This window comes from Drosophila teissieri, chromosome 3R (genome assembly GCF_016746235.2).
Source record: "Drosophila teissieri strain GT53w chromosome 3R, Prin_Dtei_1.1, whole genome shotgun sequence".
NCBI classification, from domain to species: Eukaryota; Metazoa; Arthropoda; class Insecta; order Diptera; family Drosophilidae; genus Drosophila; species Drosophila teissieri.
In genome coordinates, this window is record NC_053032.1 from 24,268,571 (window position 1) to 24,288,658 (window position 20,088).

Below are 20,088 nucleotides of genomic sequence, written 5' to 3' on the forward strand. Positions count from 1 at the left end.
GCGGCTCGTTGAGCGATATACTCTTGGATGAGGTGTCGTAATTTACACAAAAAGCTGTGCAATATACGGTCAAGAAAGAGTTCTGAGTTTGCGATTCATAAGTTTAAGGTAAATAGCAATTCATGAATAATTTTAAAATGTGCTTTCCCGATTATTAACTGCAGAATCACGCTTGGCGTACACTTTACACGTAATACGTTTTATCGGACTTTTGGTTGCTTATAATAAACAATGTTTGGATTTCTGTGACTCCCCAGACATATAAAAGTAACTGGCCTAGGGTATTGCTAGATTCACTATACCCCAGATAGACTTCCTTTTGATGTTGATTTTGCTGCTGCTGTCTGTCATTGTCGCCTTGAAACGACATCGTCTGCTGCTGCGTCTTTTGGGTTCAGCGTCTGATTATTGACGAAGTCGAAGTCGACGTCGTCGTCGTTGTCACAATGTTGTTGACATGCCCGCTGTCCCCCGTCGGCGATCCCCATCCCCATGCCCATGCCCATCCCCTCCAGCTCCACCGACTCCTCCGGCACCTCCGATCCGTATCCATAAATCCCAGGCTGCGCCAAGGTGCTCGTGGTGCGCTCCATGTGTGCACTGCACTTGTCAACGCAATTTGTGGTTTTGTTTCAATCTCCGCCACTCTGCCACTCCTCCTCCTCCTGCTCCTCCTCTGGTTTCCCCTCCTTTTCTGGAGACGTCTGCTGGCTACTTGTCATGAACATATGCTCATACATATATCCATGGGTATCTGAGTATCTATGGGGTATATAGATATGTATACATTACCCGTGTGCGTGTCCACTGCGACCGTGTGTGGCCTGAACCGGGCTTGTCCATATGGGGAGCCATAGCATTTGCATTAAAAATCCATGAGAAATTGATTTTTTCGTTCGGCTTTTCCTCGTTTTCAGATTGTTTTTGTTTTCGTGCGCGGAGTGCGGCTGCTGCAATTAAATAAAAATTATCTGCACGCTTTGGCGATTTGAGAATTCAGTGAACAGATATCCCCAGATATTCAATATGTCGGTGGGGAGTGAGTATGGATGTGGATATATGGATGTGAGTATATGGATATGGATGGCATTGCATCGTGTATCGTGCACACTTGTCTGCGATTTGTCCGGGCGCGTTAAATTGATTTGCGCGTATAATGATGACCAATTGACTTTGATTCAGAGGCGATAACTAGGTGCAGCGTTTATGACAGTTTTTCAAGCGTTTTTTTGTGATAATTTGCAGGTTTTGTTTTCGATATCGTGTGCCATTGGTATTTATAGATTTTTATTATAAAGTAAACAAACCATAAATAAAGCCACAAATGATCATTGCGTATTTGCTCTTGAACATTTCTTTGTTCTTCAACGCGATGAGCGGCATATAAAGCTTATACTTATTTTTAGAAGTATAAATATTGTTATTCTTTTTTATGCTTGCTAATACCTCTTTCGCCATTGATGAGCAGTACTTGGAGAAAGGTTTATTGTCTAATTTTATGGAGTATTTATGGCTTTAAAATGTATTTTAACCCACACATTAGAATGTTCGTGGCGGTGGAAATGGTCAATGCTATTTGTGAAAATATTTGGGCTAACTGGCCAGCCTTGAAAATAATGTGCGAAGGTCGAAAATGTATGACTTGGCAGCGGAATTCTCGCTTAAAAGTACCCCACTTCCGTTGATAAGATCCTACGTGTTTGTGGAGCAACGGAAACGGAATAGAAACCCACCCAACCCAAAATGTAGCAACTTTGCGCGCGAAACGTATCAAAATGTGTGTGCATAGCGTTCATAAACATATTTACTCTTTACATGTGGACGTAAGCACGACTTGCAGCTATAAAAGTTTTGCGCCAATATCCGTTCCAAATTGCCGGGGCCAAAAGCAAACGAAAGAAAAGCGGGGGGTGGGGGGAGGGTGGAAAAACTAAAATTGAAAGTGCGCCGTTGGTAAATTTGACTAATGGGCGCTTTTCCTGCATTATACGTACACTCTCTGATGGATAACCTTTGGGCACTCACTCAACGTAATCGAATCGACAAATTCTTGGCATTTCGTTTCCAAATCAGTTGGAGTTTTCAGTGGGCGGTTGGGGGGCGCTTGCCACCCCCCCTGGAAACTTGGAAACTAGAACGGAACTGAGCAGCGTTTGTTGCATTAGCAAAATTGAAATAACAACAGCAGCAACCTTACATACATCATACATATGTACATATAGAGTGTGGCATGGTGTGGTGTGTTGTGGCATATGTATGCCACACATAACAAGGGCACATGTCCCCCGAATTGGGGTCGTGGTCGTAGCATCAGAAAGGGCGGCTCGAAACATTTCTCAACAATTAAATTTCTGCTCTGCCGCTTAGCGAGTTGCCCTTTGACATATGCATTTGGCTTGGGATCTGGAGAGATGTCACAGCCAAGGGGACCTCCCATCTTTTTTTTTTTGGCATTAACCCGGGCATTTTACGATTAACGGTTTCAGACAGCTCGAAAAGCCATTTCTCACATGTCGCTTTTAAGTCACAAAGGCAAAAGCGAGGTATAAGCCCAGTTAATGGTACAATGGCAATATAACAGTACAGGTGTTGTAAAATATAAATTATATTTTATATAACCATAAGAAACTAGGGTATAGTGTTCAGTGTACTCTAGTTCTGTGAGGCCTTGAAAACTGAAAAAGAAACATTTATTTGGGTTTCAAAGACGTCGAACCGTCAAACCGTCTAACCATCGAGCAAGAGTTGTCGAAAATAATTTAAATCTCGATCGGTTAGCCTGACAGCTCCATTGCACACTCGCGTTGCCTGGCCCGAGATCTCTCGACATGTCAACAGAAACAGAAATAAGCCAGCTTACGAGCCACGACGACGCAGAGAACCCGGCCAAAAGCGGGGCGTCTGAGAGGCAAGAGAGGCAACCGAGCCAGACGACAAATGCCACAGAACACAGAACGTAATGATGATAAACGCGGGATGCAAGAAGTGGTCGAGTGGTTGGAGGAGGAACCTCTGCAGGAACGGAGGGTGGAATAGGGAATGGGGGCTAGGTAGTTGGGTGGTTGGAGGGGCCTGTTCTTTAACCCATACAGCTCGGTGACATAATCGGCACAGTTGGCCTGGCAACTGGCAACAACTGTTTTGCCAGCGCTTGTTGTTACAAAACAGCCAGCTGGAGGGGCTTCTCAAAGGGGCCGAGAGTGGGTGGGCTTAGGGAGGTGGAGGTGAAGGTGGGCAAGGAGAGGAGAGAGGGAGAAAAGGAGCACTTGATATTAAAATAAACATATACTTAGGTGCGTACCGAAAGTCTGACTGTTTGCGCCGCCTGCGGACTTCCGATGACGAATGGGACATTTGTTCGATTCATATACTCGCACTCGTACCTTTGATGGATTTTCGAGGAAATTATACCCTACTTGGTGCTTAGGAGTTGCGCTGGGCAACGATTTCCAATTAATTATTAGCATAGCGTAGTACGGAGAAATGCGAGCGACAGGTATAATTGGAAGGAACGGAACACATTAAATGTGATTCAGCCAACTTGACGGTTAATTTGTTTGGGGGGGTACAGTGGGTATAGGGAAGGGAACGGAACAGAACCTCTCTTCCATCGATAGGGGCAATCAGCGTAATGATGCTTTTCCCGGGCAATCGATAGCCCTTGATGATTGGCTTGTATAATCCGGAGGTAACGGAAGTTACAATGCTATACCTAAACCTATGGTTACCAACAGCCAACTGCCAACTACCGACCAACCAATCTACGAATCAATATTCACGCACACTCGCTTAGTGGCTCCCCATCCTTACCCTTTGGAGGCGAATTTCGCTGGAATCGGAGATTGGAGGTCATGCCGTGTCTGACCCAAAACTGCACGCTTTCTGTCCGTTATGTGTTTGCTTTCTGGTCTGTGACCTTTGACATCCGACTGCTCTGCCCTGCCATCTACGTACGTAGTTGAGCCCGGGTTGATTGACATAATTCGAGCCGACCGCCTTGATTTGAATTTGAATTTCAGTTTTTGCGATGGCTTCAATGTTATGGATTGGAAAAGCTGTGCTACTGGCCCATTGTCGCATATCGATTTCGTTCGAAATGTCAATCGAAACTTTGGCGAAATGTCATTGAACCGGCGCTGCTGATCGGGGGGCGTAAGCTTGGCCTGTGGGCGTGGCCGGGCAAGACATTTGCCTTGGCCATTTTATGGCTTCATTTCAATTTAACATTAATTGGTGAATGTTGATTGTTGCCGTTGTTGTTGCGCCTGCATTTTCATAGTTTCGCTCGCGGCCGGCAATCAACAAGCAGCTGGCATCTCTCCCGCTCTCTTCCTCTGGCTGCACTGAGAGAAAAACGAGCTGTTAAGCCACCCAGTTGCTTAGTAGTTGGGCGATAATTAAGCGAGGAGGAGGAGGAAACCCAAACTTAAACTTAAACTTAAACTTGGTTAGAATTCAGATCATATTCCAGACCAAATCATATTATAAATGATATTTGGGCGTAACATTTTGAACATAACTGGTTCTCAAGGTGTATTTTTCGATGGGTTTTCTTTTCCCCAGGTGCAGTGCCTTATTTTCCTTTCGCTCCTCCTCGTCCTGCCCTCCACTCCACTCCACTCCGCACCACTCCACACCACACCACCGCACTCCTGGCCGCCCATGCTCCACTGGGTCGGCCGTGTCTGCGTTTTGGCCATGCAGATTGTTTGCTGGCTGGAACATTTTCAATGCATAATCAACAGCAACAACATCCAGCTACGTGACGAATTACGTGCAAAATTGCTACCCAACAGCCACATCGACGAGCCAAGTGTTGCCCTTTATGCAGCTGCCGCTTTTGCTGTTGCAGCTTTTGTTGTGAATGTTGCTTTTGCTGTTGCCATGACGTTTCGCCGCTTTTTATTAGTTTTATTTAATTTTGCGATTCAAAGACCTTTTTCTAATGCGCAGATTCGCATATTCTCTTTGCGCTGGATCAGCACTTCGAGTGTCACGTACATCATGTCTAAAGTTTTATTGATCCCCCGCCTTTTTCTTCTTTTTTTTCGGCTTTGTTCTCGGCCAATAGTTTTGTATGGGAGTTTTGGTACGCACAACGCATAATTTTGGAATCAAATTGCAATTTTCGTTGCTGCCAGAAGAAGATCGCAGAGGTAACTCCTCTTTTTTTACTTTTTTTCTGATTTTTTTTTGCTTTGGATGGACTGAGTTGCTGTTGCGCTTGCAGGTGAAATTGTGTGCAGCGTAACATATTATTAAATTGCCTTGATTATGGCCAGAGAGCCATCGCTCGGAGCTGCGGAGCTGCGGTGCCCAGGCCTGGCCAGAAAGAAATAGCCAATTTGAAAACCGGCCGAGTATTTCCTGTCGTGTTGCCGCTGTTCCTCTCCGCTGGCCGGCAATTAAAGTGTGTGTAAACATGGCCGACTGAAAAGTGAGCCGGCCCAAAAGTGAGCTGCATCGACTGTCGGAGTGGCAGACGTTTGATCATAAATCTTAGAGTGCTGCCAAAAATAGAGTCATTCTTTCGGGGGATCCAATCCAAGTGAGCAAAGGAATGGACTCGATTCGTTTCGATTCGATCCGATGCGATCCAACGGATGGATGGACGCATGGCTGCTTGGGCATGTTCAGAGCAGCAGCACAGGAACGACGAAAAATAAAACAAAAAAAAAAAGAGCGATAAAGGCCAAAAATAAACCAGCCACACACATTGCAGCAGACAACAAAGAAATCGACTGCTAAGAAGGTGCCTCAAAAATGGGGAGGTACTGCATTCGAGTGGAAAAGGAATACTATTTCTGGGGCACCGATCTGGAGATACTCTGGGAGATGTCAGGAGTTCATTATAGTTGGGTAATTAAAGGTGATTGATATAGGCACGTAAAGTAGCTTTATAAGCACAACTATTTCCAGGATCAATATGTTTAATGTCATTTTAGAGAGCTAATGTTAAGTGCTAATAAAAGGGAAATCTTTTTCCTATGGAATCCCGATTCTATGGGAACCTCATATGTGAGCATTTTAGTTCCATTACCGGAGCTCCACTGCATTTACGGGATTACGTTATCGGAATTATAGCTTATTGGTAATGCCACAAAGTAAGGGTATCGAAAGGTTTTTGCCGCTCTAATGATTGATCTACGATTAGTTGAGCGTTGAGCAAATGTAGGTTCTTCCAAATGAACTCTGGGGAGTGGGGAGTGGGGATTCGGGTTGGAGGCGAGCCGAACTGAGCCATTTATATGGGTCAATAGACTGACGATCGATTGATAATGGCTTGTCAGATAATTGTTGTGCCAGTTTTTCCCTATTCCCTATTCCCTTTTCCAATTTACTCGTTTGGCTCTTCGTCATAAATAGAATTTATAGACGGCTTCTTCGATAGCGTTTCTTGAACAACTTTTAGGAAACGAATGAACCTTTCATTTAGATTTATTTATTGTTATAAAATAGGCGATAGCTTGGTTTAGTTACTTTATTTCCTTGCTTTGGCTCGATGTGTTTATTATGTCATAACGATTTTAGTCACGCATCTGTGTCGACTATTTTCATAACTTTTTCTTTGCTTTTCTTCGGCTTTCTTGCTGCTGCGTTTGCTTTCGCACCTGCAATGTAACGCTTTTGTTTTTCCACACACACATTTTTTTCTCGCTTTTCATTTGGCCAAATTATGTCACTTTTTGTTTAAATGCTTATTTAAACAGCGCCAAAAAGTTTCAATTTCCGTTTGCTCATTAGGCCGAGGCGTGCTGTGTTGGTTTGCTGGTTTGTTGGGCCATTTCGAAGCAGTTTAGAGGGGAATTGTGTAGTGAAGGAGGGCCTACATAATTAAGCGCTTTCCGACCAACTACGGACTACGGACCGCCAGAGGAACCGCCCACACGCAGCGGCAGAAATAACTTAATGCCCCATCAAACTAGCTGCGATTTCGCTTCGCCTGTGGGGCTGCACATGCAAATACCCTGGAATATGGCAAGTGGCATGAGCAGTGGCATAAATACACAGTTGGCAGTGAAGAGTGTCAAGAGATAATTGTTACAAATATGTAGCAAACAATTTGTAATGTACATGTAATATAATTAATGTGCAAACCAGTTTACATACATTTGAGCAAGGGTAGCATCTAGTCTGGTCTTGTTTCTATTACTATTACTTGTTTTCTCTTTGCGGATGATTTATTCTTCCCTTCTATTATTTTTTTGGGTGCTAATGAGTTTAACAACCTGTGTCCATTTATGACGAGAAATTCGAAAATGGTTGTTGAAAATGAACTGGGAATACCGAACAATGGTTTAGTCACCGTAAAGTAAATGAATCAGTGAAACTCATTGGTTTTATTTCGAAATGCTGTAGATACTATATACTATATACTAGCATCTTTGAAGGCAACTTGCTGAGTTTGCTTCTTATCAAAGTCCAAATGTGTTATCGCAAAACCAAAAGTGCATATCATAGTATTTAACCCATGACATCATATGCACAGAGCTAAAAGAATAGATGATGAAATGGTTGTGGCACATGCAGTACTCCAGTGTTTTTTGCTGACCGTTCCCAGATCCATTTAGCTGGGCAGAATAATTAAATGCCATCTATTGAGAAGATGGTGATGTTGATGCTGACGATGATGGGAGAATGGTTTCTATAGGCGAGCAGGCAAATATCATTCCCTTCATTCTCCACTGTTCATTTCTACTATCTATAAGCCTGTCATTAGTTTCATAATCACGCATACTGGCAGCAAAAAGTCGTGCCCAGCTCAACCCAGCACTTGGCATTTGTTTATTAAAATGGCTGAAAGCAACGCGAGCGATAATGACGTTTTGCTCGTAAAAAAAAACCAAGAAATTAGCATATTCATGCTTTCATTAAGATGACAAACTGCAGTGTGGTGGTGATGGGAGCAGTTCGGTTTTTATATGTTACCACAAAACTAATGCATCCCAGCCAACGACGAGTCCAAAAGTGAGACAAAACAATGCTCCAAATCGGAGCAGACTACTTGGTAATGGAGGCTAGTGCAGAAATAGAAACACTCCACCAATGAAAAGCGAAATGGAAATGGGTTGGTTCTCCATCTTGGCACTCCGCGTGCTTTTTTTTATTTTTAGACAAAAAACGGGGGAAAAGAAGCACGAATGGAGGGTAAAAACTAAAAACGAATACTACTGTCAGTCGGCAGAGAAAAATCCATAAACATAGGAACCTAATGCAGCCGAAGCTTAAAGAAAACTAGCCACGCAAACGATCAAAGGGTTCCGAAAATACTCTTTTCGGTCAATAGAAGTTTGCAGCGATGGAAACTGAAAGCTAGCTATAAATAAATATATATTTAAAGCTAAGATAAGATGTCTAACTTCCTCAGTTTATGACATTAGAAATAAGATAACCAGATATTATTAGGCCCAAAAAATAATCGGATCTATAGATAAATGCTATGTATTTATATTAGTTTGCATATTCAGCATACTTCTTTTTGCAAAGAGTCTTAAAAAAAAAAACGTGCTCAAGAGCAGCTCAGACGTTTGCTCTTGCCAAGTAAACTAAATACACTTTTTTTGCTGCCCTGGCCGTCTGTTTGTTTGTTTAATTTTAGTCAGCTTTGTTTTGGTCTTTGGGGTGCTGGATAGTGCAAATTTGTTTGCCAAAAAAGCAGCTGGGAAAGGCAAGCCGATGGCAAAAATATTGTTCGAGACGTGCCGCTGCATAGGCAAACAAAAAACAAAAAAAACCAAAAAACTGGCAAGATCAGGGAGCAGTGCTGGACAAAAAAGTATAACTTCCATTGTTCAGTTTAGACATGTGTTTTTTGTGGAAAAAATACAATACAATATAAACCAAACTAAAACTACCAGCGACACCAAACAAGCTTTGAAATGAACTTTCTGCTGATTATGTAACAAACTAAAAGCGACTGTGAGGCAAAGAAAGAGCTATCGTTGTTGTTTTCCAGCCGGGCGTTTGCGTTTAAAGAAAAGTGGTTAAGAAATTGACGAGCGGCAATTTGCATAAATGGAATTAGTGAGACGCCGCTAACAAGGCCTAAAAAACCCAGCCCAGACCCACAAACACTTTGACCCTGTCGGCCGCTCACAATAAGTTGTATCTCAAAGATACACAGTCCTGCGAGCTGTACACTTTCAGTTTAGAAGATACTCAGTGGGTCTTGGATTCTAATGGATACTTATATTATACTTATATTGGGATGCAAATACACATCTCCTTATGCTTGCACTTCAAAGATCGTTCTTGAGCGTTTCCGAGCTAGTTTCATGGATAATTTGTTGCTTAATAATATGCTCGTATGCTTATGGGTATACATTTTACTTGCCTTGCTTATTTTGTATGCTCCGCAATTTGGATGTGCTCTTTTGGCCATTCTTTGGGCTTGAATTTCGCTGGCAAAACGAGTTTTTTTCGTGAATGTTTTTTGAAGTTGTCTCAATGAGAGTTTCATTCTTGAAATGCAAACAGCTGTGTGGCAGAGACATGTGCACATATACAGATACAGATACAGATGCGGATATGGATACAGATACGAATACGAATACTGAGATACAAGAACGCAGATACAGATACATCCACGGCATGTGAATGGGCATGGGAAGCATGAGAAGAGCCCGGCATTTCGCCCATCAGCTAACCGAAGCACAGACCGCAAATTTAACCATAAAATATGGTAACGAAACACCTGCTCTTACCTGCGCAAAAAAAGTGTCGTCTGTCCGCCCTTCTCACCTGAGAGTGTGTGTTGTGTGTGCCTGTGTGCGAGTGTGTGGCTGCCATTGTTTCCCTGCTGTTTATTGTTTAATCTGCCATTGCACTTTGCTGGTTCCTGCATTTATTTGGCATGACACTCGAGTGGCGACACTGCAGTTTGAATATTCTACCACTGGCACTTCTTCACCCTACTCAAATTTCAAATGCTACGGATGAACAAGAAGTGCAACTATCTATTTCTGCTCTTCAACTACACTTCTTCGCCACTGTCGCCGCATGTAAATAGAGCCACCGCTCCCCATACTTTGCCCCATTCACTGCTCCTCTGCTGTTGACGACAGGCAAACTCAGAGATTTATGAAAGTTATAAATATAGTGAGCGGAGTCCCCTGTTGCCACACCGAGAATCTGGAGCAAACGAAGAAGCAGATGCAGCTGCCATTTGGTGCTGAGGACAGCCAACCGAATTTGATCGAAAACTTTGCCCGCAGAATGTTATTTTTAAAGTTTCGCTATCGTTGTCGCACTGAGTTATGGCCCTACTTTGCTGGTTTGCCACAACGCTGCAAATGAGGGTGGATGTATTATGGCAATGTTCCTAACGAACTACAATAAGTTGCGTCTTAGAAGCTTATTCGATTTGTAAACAACTTAATGTTTAAGAAGCTCATTTTTCATGGCATATTTCAAGTTGGGCACTTATTGGGTAAGTTGGGTTGGGTTCACTAAAGGTTAATTCACAGCCTAATACAACTCGATTCCCCCTCTGCACAATTGATTTCTGTGTTTCCATTCCCGCTGACCTTTCGACTCTCGCTGCCTGTCGCTTGTTGCACTTCACACATTTGGACCCTGTCATCCGCAGACCCCGCGGTAAACTCAATTAGAGGTGCAGCCAGACGCTAAAAGCCTTGCGAGTGCTCACCTGGGCTAATCAAATGAGTGCAACGAATACATACATACATATGTACATACATAGGTGGCTTACTTTGGTGTAATAATCAAATTAATTTGCATAAGCTGCGATGCGACCCCGTGACATTAAATCGTTGCGGTTGCACCCAATGGTGGCACTTGCAGTGCCTATGGTCAGGTCAGCTCGGTTGCCCTGATTTCAGAATTCAGAGCCCTACCCTTGATGGCTGTTGTTTGGTTGTTGGTTGTTTGGGGGGTCCTGCTGCACTTTTTAGCATGCAATCGCTTGCCCTTTGCGTTAGTTTGAAAATTTATTGTAATGCGATTGTGTCGTCCAACTATGGGTCTCGTTCTGGGCTGCTAGCTGGCTTTTGCATGCAAGGCAAACCGGCGAAAATCGATGCTTTGCGGGCACTGTCATGCAACGGGGAGGTAACTACGTATAATGGAGCACACTTTTACGCCCATTTCCTCACAAATACCAGCTGCAGTTATACACTTCAAATAAATCACCCGCTGGAACTATTAATATAAACCAAATGCTTTTTAAGAACATTCTCATACAATTAATTTGGTTTAGATACATATGTCTTTGCACTTTTCCTATTACCATTTTAAGGGCCCTGTTTTTTTTTGAGTGCAGCGAAAACCCAAACACACAGGCACCAAAATTGATTTCCCTAAACAACAGCAAAAGTTCAAAACCGAAGCCGGCACCGCAGATACGGATTCAGATACAAGTACAGATACAGATACAAATGCAAATGCAAATACCAGAACAAACTCGGGGGTCGCGCCATCAAAGATATCGTATCTCATGGATGCCCCGTTTGGCTACATGTGTACGTGATTTTTTTTTTCATAGCATACAGTGTTTTCAATGTACTCCTGTTTTTTTGCCAGCTTTTTTGGTTGGCCTGTCGTAATGTGCTTGGTTTAGTTTAGTTTTGAAATTGAAATGTATGCAAATAGTGGCATGTTGCCTTTGAAAATCGATAAATTCTTTGATTCCTTGATGGCAGAGCGCACAGCTGATTGCATGTGAAGTAGTCACGCAAATAATGGGGCATGGGGCATGGTGGTTGGTAAAACCCTCAAAACTGTTGTATCAAATAATCAAGATTTATGCGATTTGTTAATGAATTCCCGCCACCATACTCTAAAGGGAATTGTACCGAAAAAGGGAAAATGTTTCAATTGAATGTTGAGCAATATGATGATGGCTATAGATGGGTGAACAGTTGACGGGGGATTGTGGGACTTTTCTCATGGCTACACGCATATTGTGTAAATATTTACTCCGATTCCAATAATGATCACATCTCGAGTTTTTTGTTTGCCTTTGTTTCCCCCCAAAGTTTGTTTGTTAATTGAATTCAATTTGGACAGCAGTCAAATGACAAACTTTCATTATTATTAATCAGGCCAGGCTTAATCAATTTAACCCAGTTTATTCTCGACTGATGCTACCGGGTGGGTGGTCCCATTGTTCGCGTAGTAACTATCGCCTAATTAAAGGCAGTAATATATGCATGACAAATGGTATTAAGAACTAGCAGTTCCTTACCTCTAAGCCTGTTGAGAATTTTCAGCTCAAACTTATTCATATATTTTTTTAAAACCAGCTGTTTGTGGCAGTACGCAGCTTAATATATCTGTCAGTTGATTAAGTATAACTTCGTGTGGGCCAGCTCCAGCTCCAAATGCCAAACGATGATGCCAAGCTGTCCAGAGCTCATAGACAGGACTGTACATCAAGTCGGAAGATATGTCTGTACATATCTAAACAACGTTGCAGCGCTAATTTGAAGCCAGCAAACAGAGAGCAGCCATCAGTCGGCAGTCGGCAGACAGGGCGAGAGTGATGAGCATTTGCCATTTCCCCTTGCCACGCGCCCAGAGTCTGGGTGGTGCACCATGCCACGCCACAACATAGCACACCACCACCCCCCGGCTGCAACCCACTGCCCCCCCTGAAATTCTGTCTGCAGTGCACATTTTCAAGAGCCACCCCCTTCTGTGGCGCCCATTCAGCCCACGCAAAAGGGGAGCAAGTTTAAATGCAGCGAGCAAAAATCAATGCAACCCCAGCAGCAAAGCAGCCCCACCATGCACCACCAACCTTCCACCCCCCTTCCCTGGAACCCCACCAGCCCCTTTGGCACCTCCGACGGTAGAGTACATTAAAAAAAGAATCCATTTGCCATGTTTGTGAGTGGGCGTGGACCGGCGCCATGCTGGTTTATTAGATTGCCGTAAATAAGTTTATGATGTGCCCGAAAAAATAGCCAACAAAACTTGCATTAGATGTAATAAAAATAAACCGGGACACATCCACATCCACATCACATCCATGCTAATGAGAAAGTCGTTATTGGGCGCAATTTTCCAGCAGTTTTGGGCTATAATTAACCCTCTAATTATGCGATTACCTACAAGTTGTCGATCTTGGTGCAGTAATTTGAGGCAGGCTGGAAGGTGACACACTCCTAAGACTTCCAAGGAAAACCAATTACACTGGCAGAAAAGGAACTTGCTGCTTGGGCAGAGAAGATGCACAATCCACGCTGGATTTTGATGGCATTTAGAAAACTTAAGATTTGCTCACTGCACTGCAGCGGAGACAGAGCGGAGCCACTTCCTCATTTGAAATTCTAGAAAACCAACAAGTTGCAGAGTAATTTATATACATACGAATAGTGTATGTATATATATAGAAAGAAAGGGGATCCCAAGTGTGAGCCACTGAGATGTTGGAAATGAGCAATTTCTTTGGCATTTACTTTGAAATTGTTTTGCTTTAGTTTTCTGCTGCCATTTTCCTTCTTGTTTTGTTGTGTTTCGTTCCCTTTGGCTAACTGAGAAAACTTTTCCTTTATTGTTTTCCTTTTCTTGCATAACATAATGGGCTGAGCAGTTGCAGCCGTTTCCAGGCTTTGTGTGAATTACCGAAAAAGCAAAAATAAAAAAATAAAAAAACAACTAAAACCATAAGCATGTGCATTTCCATTAAATATGTAATTTTCAACTCCATTTTCACTTGCAGCACCGACGGCACTGAATCTCCCATACTGGCTGAAGACGGTGGCGATGGTCATGACAAACCGCGATTGCGCTACGGCGAACTAGTGATACTCGGGTGAGTCCAAGAACACAATAACAATAATGCACATTCATGTGTAGTTCTTGAAGTAGAGTACTTTGTTTGTACTACAATTACATAGGTGCTTTTATACGGCTAAGTTTCCCGCTTGCCAACTGCTGAAATGGGCACTTGAAGTCTTTGACTTCCCTGTTCTTCGATTTTAAGCCTTTTACAAGGCCATTTAGTATGAAACAAAGGCTAGGTCAATAAAGTACTCAAGTCAATAAAGATATTGCAGTTTACTTTCGCTTTCTTGTGTACTTGAACGCATTTACACAAGAGCCCAGAATCCCAAGACAATTTACTTAATCGATGAAGGCTCAACAAGGTCTTTGATTGCATTTAAACACATAAACGTTTCTTGTGGTTTTGATAATCGTATAATTAGCTGAATCAATTGTAATACACCCGAATTATGTCACTTTGCTGATTAACATCTAAGCGGCTTAAACAGATTACCTACTTCGGCATTCGTAGATCAAAGATTAGCTAACCAGTTGCATCTGACACCATCCAACCAGCTCCAGCCACACAGATTCTTTTGACATCCCATTATCGTCCATCACGCATTCATAAATTAAGATTCACTGCACTTTTGTGGGATCTCCAACCGAACCTCACACACCTAAACGACCCAACGATTCCGACCACCAGTCCAATCAGTCAAACGTACATATGTAGCTCCATTCATTCCGCCGCTTACAGAAGTTTAAGTGCGCTGGCTAAGCATGAAGCTAGACTCATAAATTTGATCCACGCAGCGGTCCGGCGGCGGAGATTGATGATTCTGGCCAGCAGCTGGGACGGATGATTGTAAATCTTGATGGAGGCTGGGCGGGGAGGGATGGGCCAACCAGCTAAGCCAAGCCAAGCGCTTGATATTGTGCTGATTGGCAACGCTTTGGCGCTGACTCACAGCCGAAGTGCGACTCACAGACTCCGGGAATCGGTCTCCAGGCCTTGAGTCATTAGCCGAAAGCGTTTTTGGGTTGGAGCTGCAGTCCCGCAGTCCCAAGTTCTTTGTGTCCCAGTTGTTGTTGGCATTTGTTATCTTAACACTTTTTAATTGGCCATAGGACAAAGGCGGCAGGGCTGGAAAAAAATTAAGGGAGCGTAGACCCTATGTAGTTCTTCATCAATTCCCCATTTATCACGACAAACATGCTGGTGCCCCGAGCAACATGTGGTCATCTGGTCACTCATTGAGGATTCCCCACTCTCCATGGTCACGGTGTGTGTGATATATGATAGACAACCGGACGATGATTGCTGCTGGAACACAAGCTGCGGCGAAGGAAGCCAGCTTCGTATGAACACATGAAACTTGGAGTGTTGTCAGCAAATCTGAAACTCTTAATTGTTGTCATCAAAATGAGACATCACCAATTAACCAACTGAAAAGCACAATGCCGGCCAAATGTGGGCATGAATAAGTCGAAAATCTTAAGTAGCCTCGAATTTACAAAGCAAAAAGGTCAACGTGTCCCGCGGGTTCAAACGTGGCTGTAAACATGGATTGGATTTATATTTTTCATTAGTTGGACGGGTACTAACCTTCGGTTCTGAGAACTTTACATCACGCACGAAAAGTGGATTGTTCATGGATAAATCACTTCAAAGGAAAAGATGTTCGGGAATTGCCCAAATACCTAGTTTTATTACCAATACGGAGGAGTGGTATTTTCCAAAATCACGCTTGCTTGTCAATGAAATCACATAAAATATTATTATTGGCATTTTATGTCCGATCATTAGGTCTATTAAAAAGCGGTATCAAGAAAGCTATGCTTTTTTTATAGCTTCTTTATTCTATTTTGGTAAATCCTAACATTTAAAGTCATAAATATGCACTAAATGTCGAACTGAGTACTCTTCAACATATAAACACTTAACTTCGTGCCGCGACATTGGCCGGTTAATCCTAAAAGATTAGAATGCATACATTTAGCCATTGTGTGCCTCATTTTGTTTTCAAACTTCTAATGATCGGACATCTGCCACGGGCTTGTTCCCCTAACAAAATGAGGCACATTTTGCAGTCATCAACACTATCGATCCAGAGTCAATAATATATCCATTCATTAGAACAGACATCCATGGGTAATTGCATGGTTTGCGGTCTAGCTAATGTAGCAAAAAGAAGGAAATAACGCAGGGAAAACAAAAGCTAACCCGCGATTCTTTGAGTTATTAGTGGTCATTATCTGGGGGAGGCAGGGAAGTGTGCTGTGCCCACTAATTGTGTAAACATATTGCCGTCGCAGAACTTGACCCACAAAACCAAACGAATTATATTTGTTGAGCAATAATCCCGCATGCCAACTCTTATCAACTTGCCCCACATCTGTCAGCAAATGTATCTCGCCGTATAGTAAAACGCTATCTGTCCCGTTGCAGCTACAATGGTTACTTGCCACAGGGAGATCGCGGTCGGCGACGCTCCAAGTTTGTGCTCCACAAGCGGACGGAGGCGAGTGGCGTCAAGCGGTCCAAGCACTACATCGTCCAATCGCCACAGACCTCGAAGGCCATTCTGGATGCCAATCAGCATTCAATCTCGTACACACTCTCACGCAACCAGGCGGTCATTGTGGAGTACAAGGAGGACACGGAAACGGACATGTTTCAGGTGAGACGCCCCAAAGGTTTTCGAACTTACCGGGTCCGGGTCCCCAGGGCTTCGGTTTCACGGACTGACTTTGATGAATGTTGTTTGGCTAATTAGAGCCGCCAAGGGCCAGAAATGGTGGCCCATTCCTGAAGGTCAGAGGTCTTCTCTGTTGACTTCTGGCCCTGAGCTGGTCTCACAAAACGACATTCAATATTTATGTCAGTGGTGTGGCAACTAAAGTATCTCTTCCTGACTGACATCCCAAGTGTAATGCCAATATTCGTCATTTATTTACTTTGTGATTTATTGCCTAATCATTTCCTCCTCCCCCATATTGCTCACACTCGACTAATCATGCTTGCCGTTCTCCGCCAGGTGGGACGCTCATCGGAGTCACCCATTGACTTTGTGGTGATGGACACGCTGCCCGGCGATAAAAAGGATGCCAAGGTTATGCAGAGCACAATTTCTCGGTTCGCCTGCCGCATTCTGGTCAACCGCTGTGAGCCTGCCAAGGCGAGAATATTCGCCGCCGGCTTTGATTCGAGCAGAAATATATTCCTTGGGGTAAGTCGACGTCTGTGTCCACTCGGTAATCTCCTGCTGATTCTAATGAGATTCGAACTTGATTTTGTTGCACAGGAGAAGGCCACCAAGTGGCAGGACAATGTGGAAATCGATGGCCTGACCACCAACGGTGTGCTGATTATGCACCCCAAAGGATCCTTCTGTGGCGGGAATGCCAAGTGCGGACTCTGGCGCGAGTGCTCCGTGGGTGGCGATGTGTTCAGCCTTCGCGAATCGCGTTCGGCCCAGCAAAAGGGGCAGCCGGTAGGTGAAATTGCAAATGCAACCCGAGAGTTGATTAAAATTCCTGCTTTCCTCTTCCTACTAGATCTATGACGAATGCAACATCCTGCAGGATGGCACACTTATTGATCTCTGCGGCGCAACATTGCTCTGGCGTTCCGCCGAGGGCTTGCAGCATTCGCCGGTGAGTATCTCAAATACAAACCAAGTACCCACCCACCTCAATGAGCAAAGTAATAATCTATTCATTTGTTACAGACCAAACACGATTTGGAGAAACTTATCGATGCCATTAATGCCGGTCGTCCACAGTGCCCGGTGGGCCTGAACACGCTGGTTATACCACGCAAAGTTAACATTGGGGATCAGGTGAACCAGCCTTACGTGTACTTAAACTGCGGCCATGTCCAGGGTATGCTGTAATGTTTCAAGATATCGTAGCACAATTGATCTAACTCTCCCCGAACTCTGGCAGGCCATCACGATTGGGGTCAGGACGAGAACACTGGCGCCCGCCGTTGTCCCATGTGCCTGGAACTCGGTCCAGTGGTCACCCTGTGCATGGGCTTGGAACCAGCCTTCTATGTGGACGTGGGCGCTCCGACGTACGCGTTCAATCCATGCGGACACATGGCGACTGAAAAAACTGTCAAGTGAGCGATGGATGCCAGTTGTGGCTGGGAAATGACTCTACTAATTGTGGGTTTATCTTCGATTCTTGTAGATACTGGGCCAATGTGGAGATACCTCACGGCACCAACGGATTTCAGGCCGTCTGTCCCTTCTGTGCGACGCCCTTGGACGGAGCGACTGGCTACATAAAGTTAATATTCCAGGATAATCTAGATTAAATATAAATATAATGGATTAACAAATGTATTTACGTCTATATAGATACTGTAGTAATTGAAAGATGTCCAAGTTTGAAGCAGGCATTAAAACTAGGCTTTATTTATTATCATTAATTAACATTTAAAGGCAACAGAAAACGGAAACAATTTCTGAATACTGAATTAAACAAACACAAGAGGAGAACAAATTTAATTGAAGCAAAATGTTGTATTTGTTGTGTCTCTGGCTGCTACAGTTTTGCATTATTCGATTGCTACTATATAATTACTGCATTATGTTTACCAAATCAATGCGATTAATTACGAAATGAGCAATGCCGCTTTCATCTCCCCATTATACACCCCATTCCCCGATCGAAATTGCATGTTAATGTTCATGTTTGGTTTCCTCCACTGTATAATGTAAAAATTATTTGAAATTATGAAAGCAAGGCATACGAACGCAATGATCAGCAGCACACTTCAACCATACGAATTAATTGAAATTGCGCATAAGTGTAAAAGTTGAGACCGAATGTAAATCGCAGATATATTTATTGTGTATAATTGTGTAAAAACAAAAACAAAAGATTGAAATGTAATCGTTGAACCTAATTATTCGCAATCAATTGCAACTACCCAGCATTGCTATGGATTGGGCAACCAAACCATAAGCAGAAACATCATTTACGTATTTCTCACCAAATCTAGAGCTTACATTTAGATCGATGAATGATCGAGGAGAACCTAACACAATTATAAGCAACAATTAAACTTCAGCAAATGAAAACATGGTAAAGCATTATTCTAAATAACAAATAATAATGAAAAGTAAAAATACAAAATAGAAAAACCGTATGAACAACATGTACAGTTTCAAAACTCTGTCAACAAATAACGTATAAAAAAAGCGAAATCACGAAATCGAACGCATTGAGTATGATAACATCATACTTATGTCTAGATCTATATAGGTTTAAATATATCTGCAGCGATCTATGTATGTTGATAATCATTTTCTGCCCAAATCGCATTATACATTACTAAGTTAGTTAATCTTACACCTTATTATTATACATTACGATTATTTGTATTATTATTTTGTATGCATTAAACACATTTGTGTGTTCATGAAATTTTGCGCCGCGGTGTGTTAACAAATCACAACATTGCAAAACAAAAACAAAACAACAAAATAGTTCATAATAAATACAAAATGTAAAATAAAAACTTTCTAGCAATACATAAACCAACAATGCGTTTTTACTTCTGGCGGAGGTTCAAGTTTGGATATGGAAACTCATTATGATTAACATAAATTTTTAACTATAATAATTTGAAAATTATTATTCAGTTCCCATGAAATAAATTCTTCAAATTATCTTTTAATTTTTGCTAAATTTTCTAGGAACACTTTTTTGTTTTTGCCTCAAAACATTCCTAAGTAACAACTAGATTTTATTTTCTTGGAATAAAGCAATTGATTTAAAATGCATACATTATCCATTTAGGATCCCAAATATTTAATACTTTTTATATATCTGGCCATAACATTTGTTTACCTCATATCGAAATAAACTCAGCTGGGTCTAAAATGCGAACGCTCACTGCGCATGGTTGTGAATTTTGTGTGGCATATTTATAGGGGTGCTTATTTCGCCTCGCGTTCGTTGCAATTCCCAACTGGTTCTAGCCGCTCTGGCATGGAAACCCTGCTGCCGAGCAACGAAAAGCATACTTACCTGGCGTAGAGGTTAACCGTGATCACGAAGGCGGTTCCTCCGGAGTGAGGCTTGGCCATTGCACCTCGGCTGAGTTGACCTCTGCGATTATTCCTAATGTGAATAACTCGTGCGTGTAATTTTTGGTAGCCGGGAATGGCGTTCGCGCCGTCCCGACATTAATAATAAATTTCAATTTAAAATCTAGGGAAAGTTAGAATCCTTAATATTTTCTATGTAAGTGGAAAACGCGGGAAAACATTCTTTCAAAAAATCCATACCCTGGCTGTTTGTTAATGTTAGCTACTAGAGCTAGTTGATTCGAGCAAACTG

General features: G+C 42.7%; 1 protein-coding gene, 1 long non-coding RNA gene and 1 other non-coding gene across 4 annotated transcripts in view; 2 read left to right on the top strand and 1 right to left on the bottom strand.

Moving 5' to 3' along the window:
• The window catches only part of LOC122619159 (protein pellino), a 30,207-nt gene extending 11,959 nt beyond the window's left edge, over positions 1-18,248 (top strand). Inside the window, exons 3-10 of the mRNA XM_043795907.1 lie at positions 13,685-13,777; positions 16,181-16,412; positions 16,770-16,961; positions 17,037-17,225; positions 17,290-17,388; positions 17,463-17,616; positions 17,680-17,857; positions 17,929-18,248. Of these exons, the coding sequence (XP_043651842.1) occupies positions 13,685-13,777; positions 16,181-16,412; positions 16,770-16,961; positions 17,037-17,225; positions 17,290-17,388; positions 17,463-17,616; positions 17,680-17,857; positions 17,929-18,055 (1,264 nt within the window). The 3' untranslated portion in view covers positions 18,056-18,248. The remainder of the gene's footprint in view (positions 1-13,684; positions 13,778-16,180; positions 16,413-16,769; positions 16,962-17,036; positions 17,226-17,289; positions 17,389-17,462; positions 17,617-17,679; positions 17,858-17,928) is intronic.
• Positions 159-3,973, bottom strand: LOC122619160. 2 transcript variants are annotated; one of them, XR_006326072.1, is made up of 4 exons: positions 3,811-3,973; positions 1,995-2,142; positions 1,816-1,930; positions 159-950 (listed from the first exon to the last, which is right to left on the bottom strand). It is a non-coding gene; the product is annotated as an uncharacterized LOC122619160 (long non-coding RNA). The 2 variants fall into 2 exon arrangements; XR_006326071.1 differs by having other exon boundaries at positions 160-950; positions 1,809-1,930.
• Positions 18,249-19,768: 1,520 nt separating the features above from the next.
• LOC122622713 lies at positions 19,769-19,933 on the top strand. The gene has a single exon (XR_006326314.1). It is a non-coding gene; the product is annotated as a U1 spliceosomal RNA (small nuclear RNA).
• The last annotated feature ends 155 nt before the right edge of the window (positions 19,934-20,088 follow it).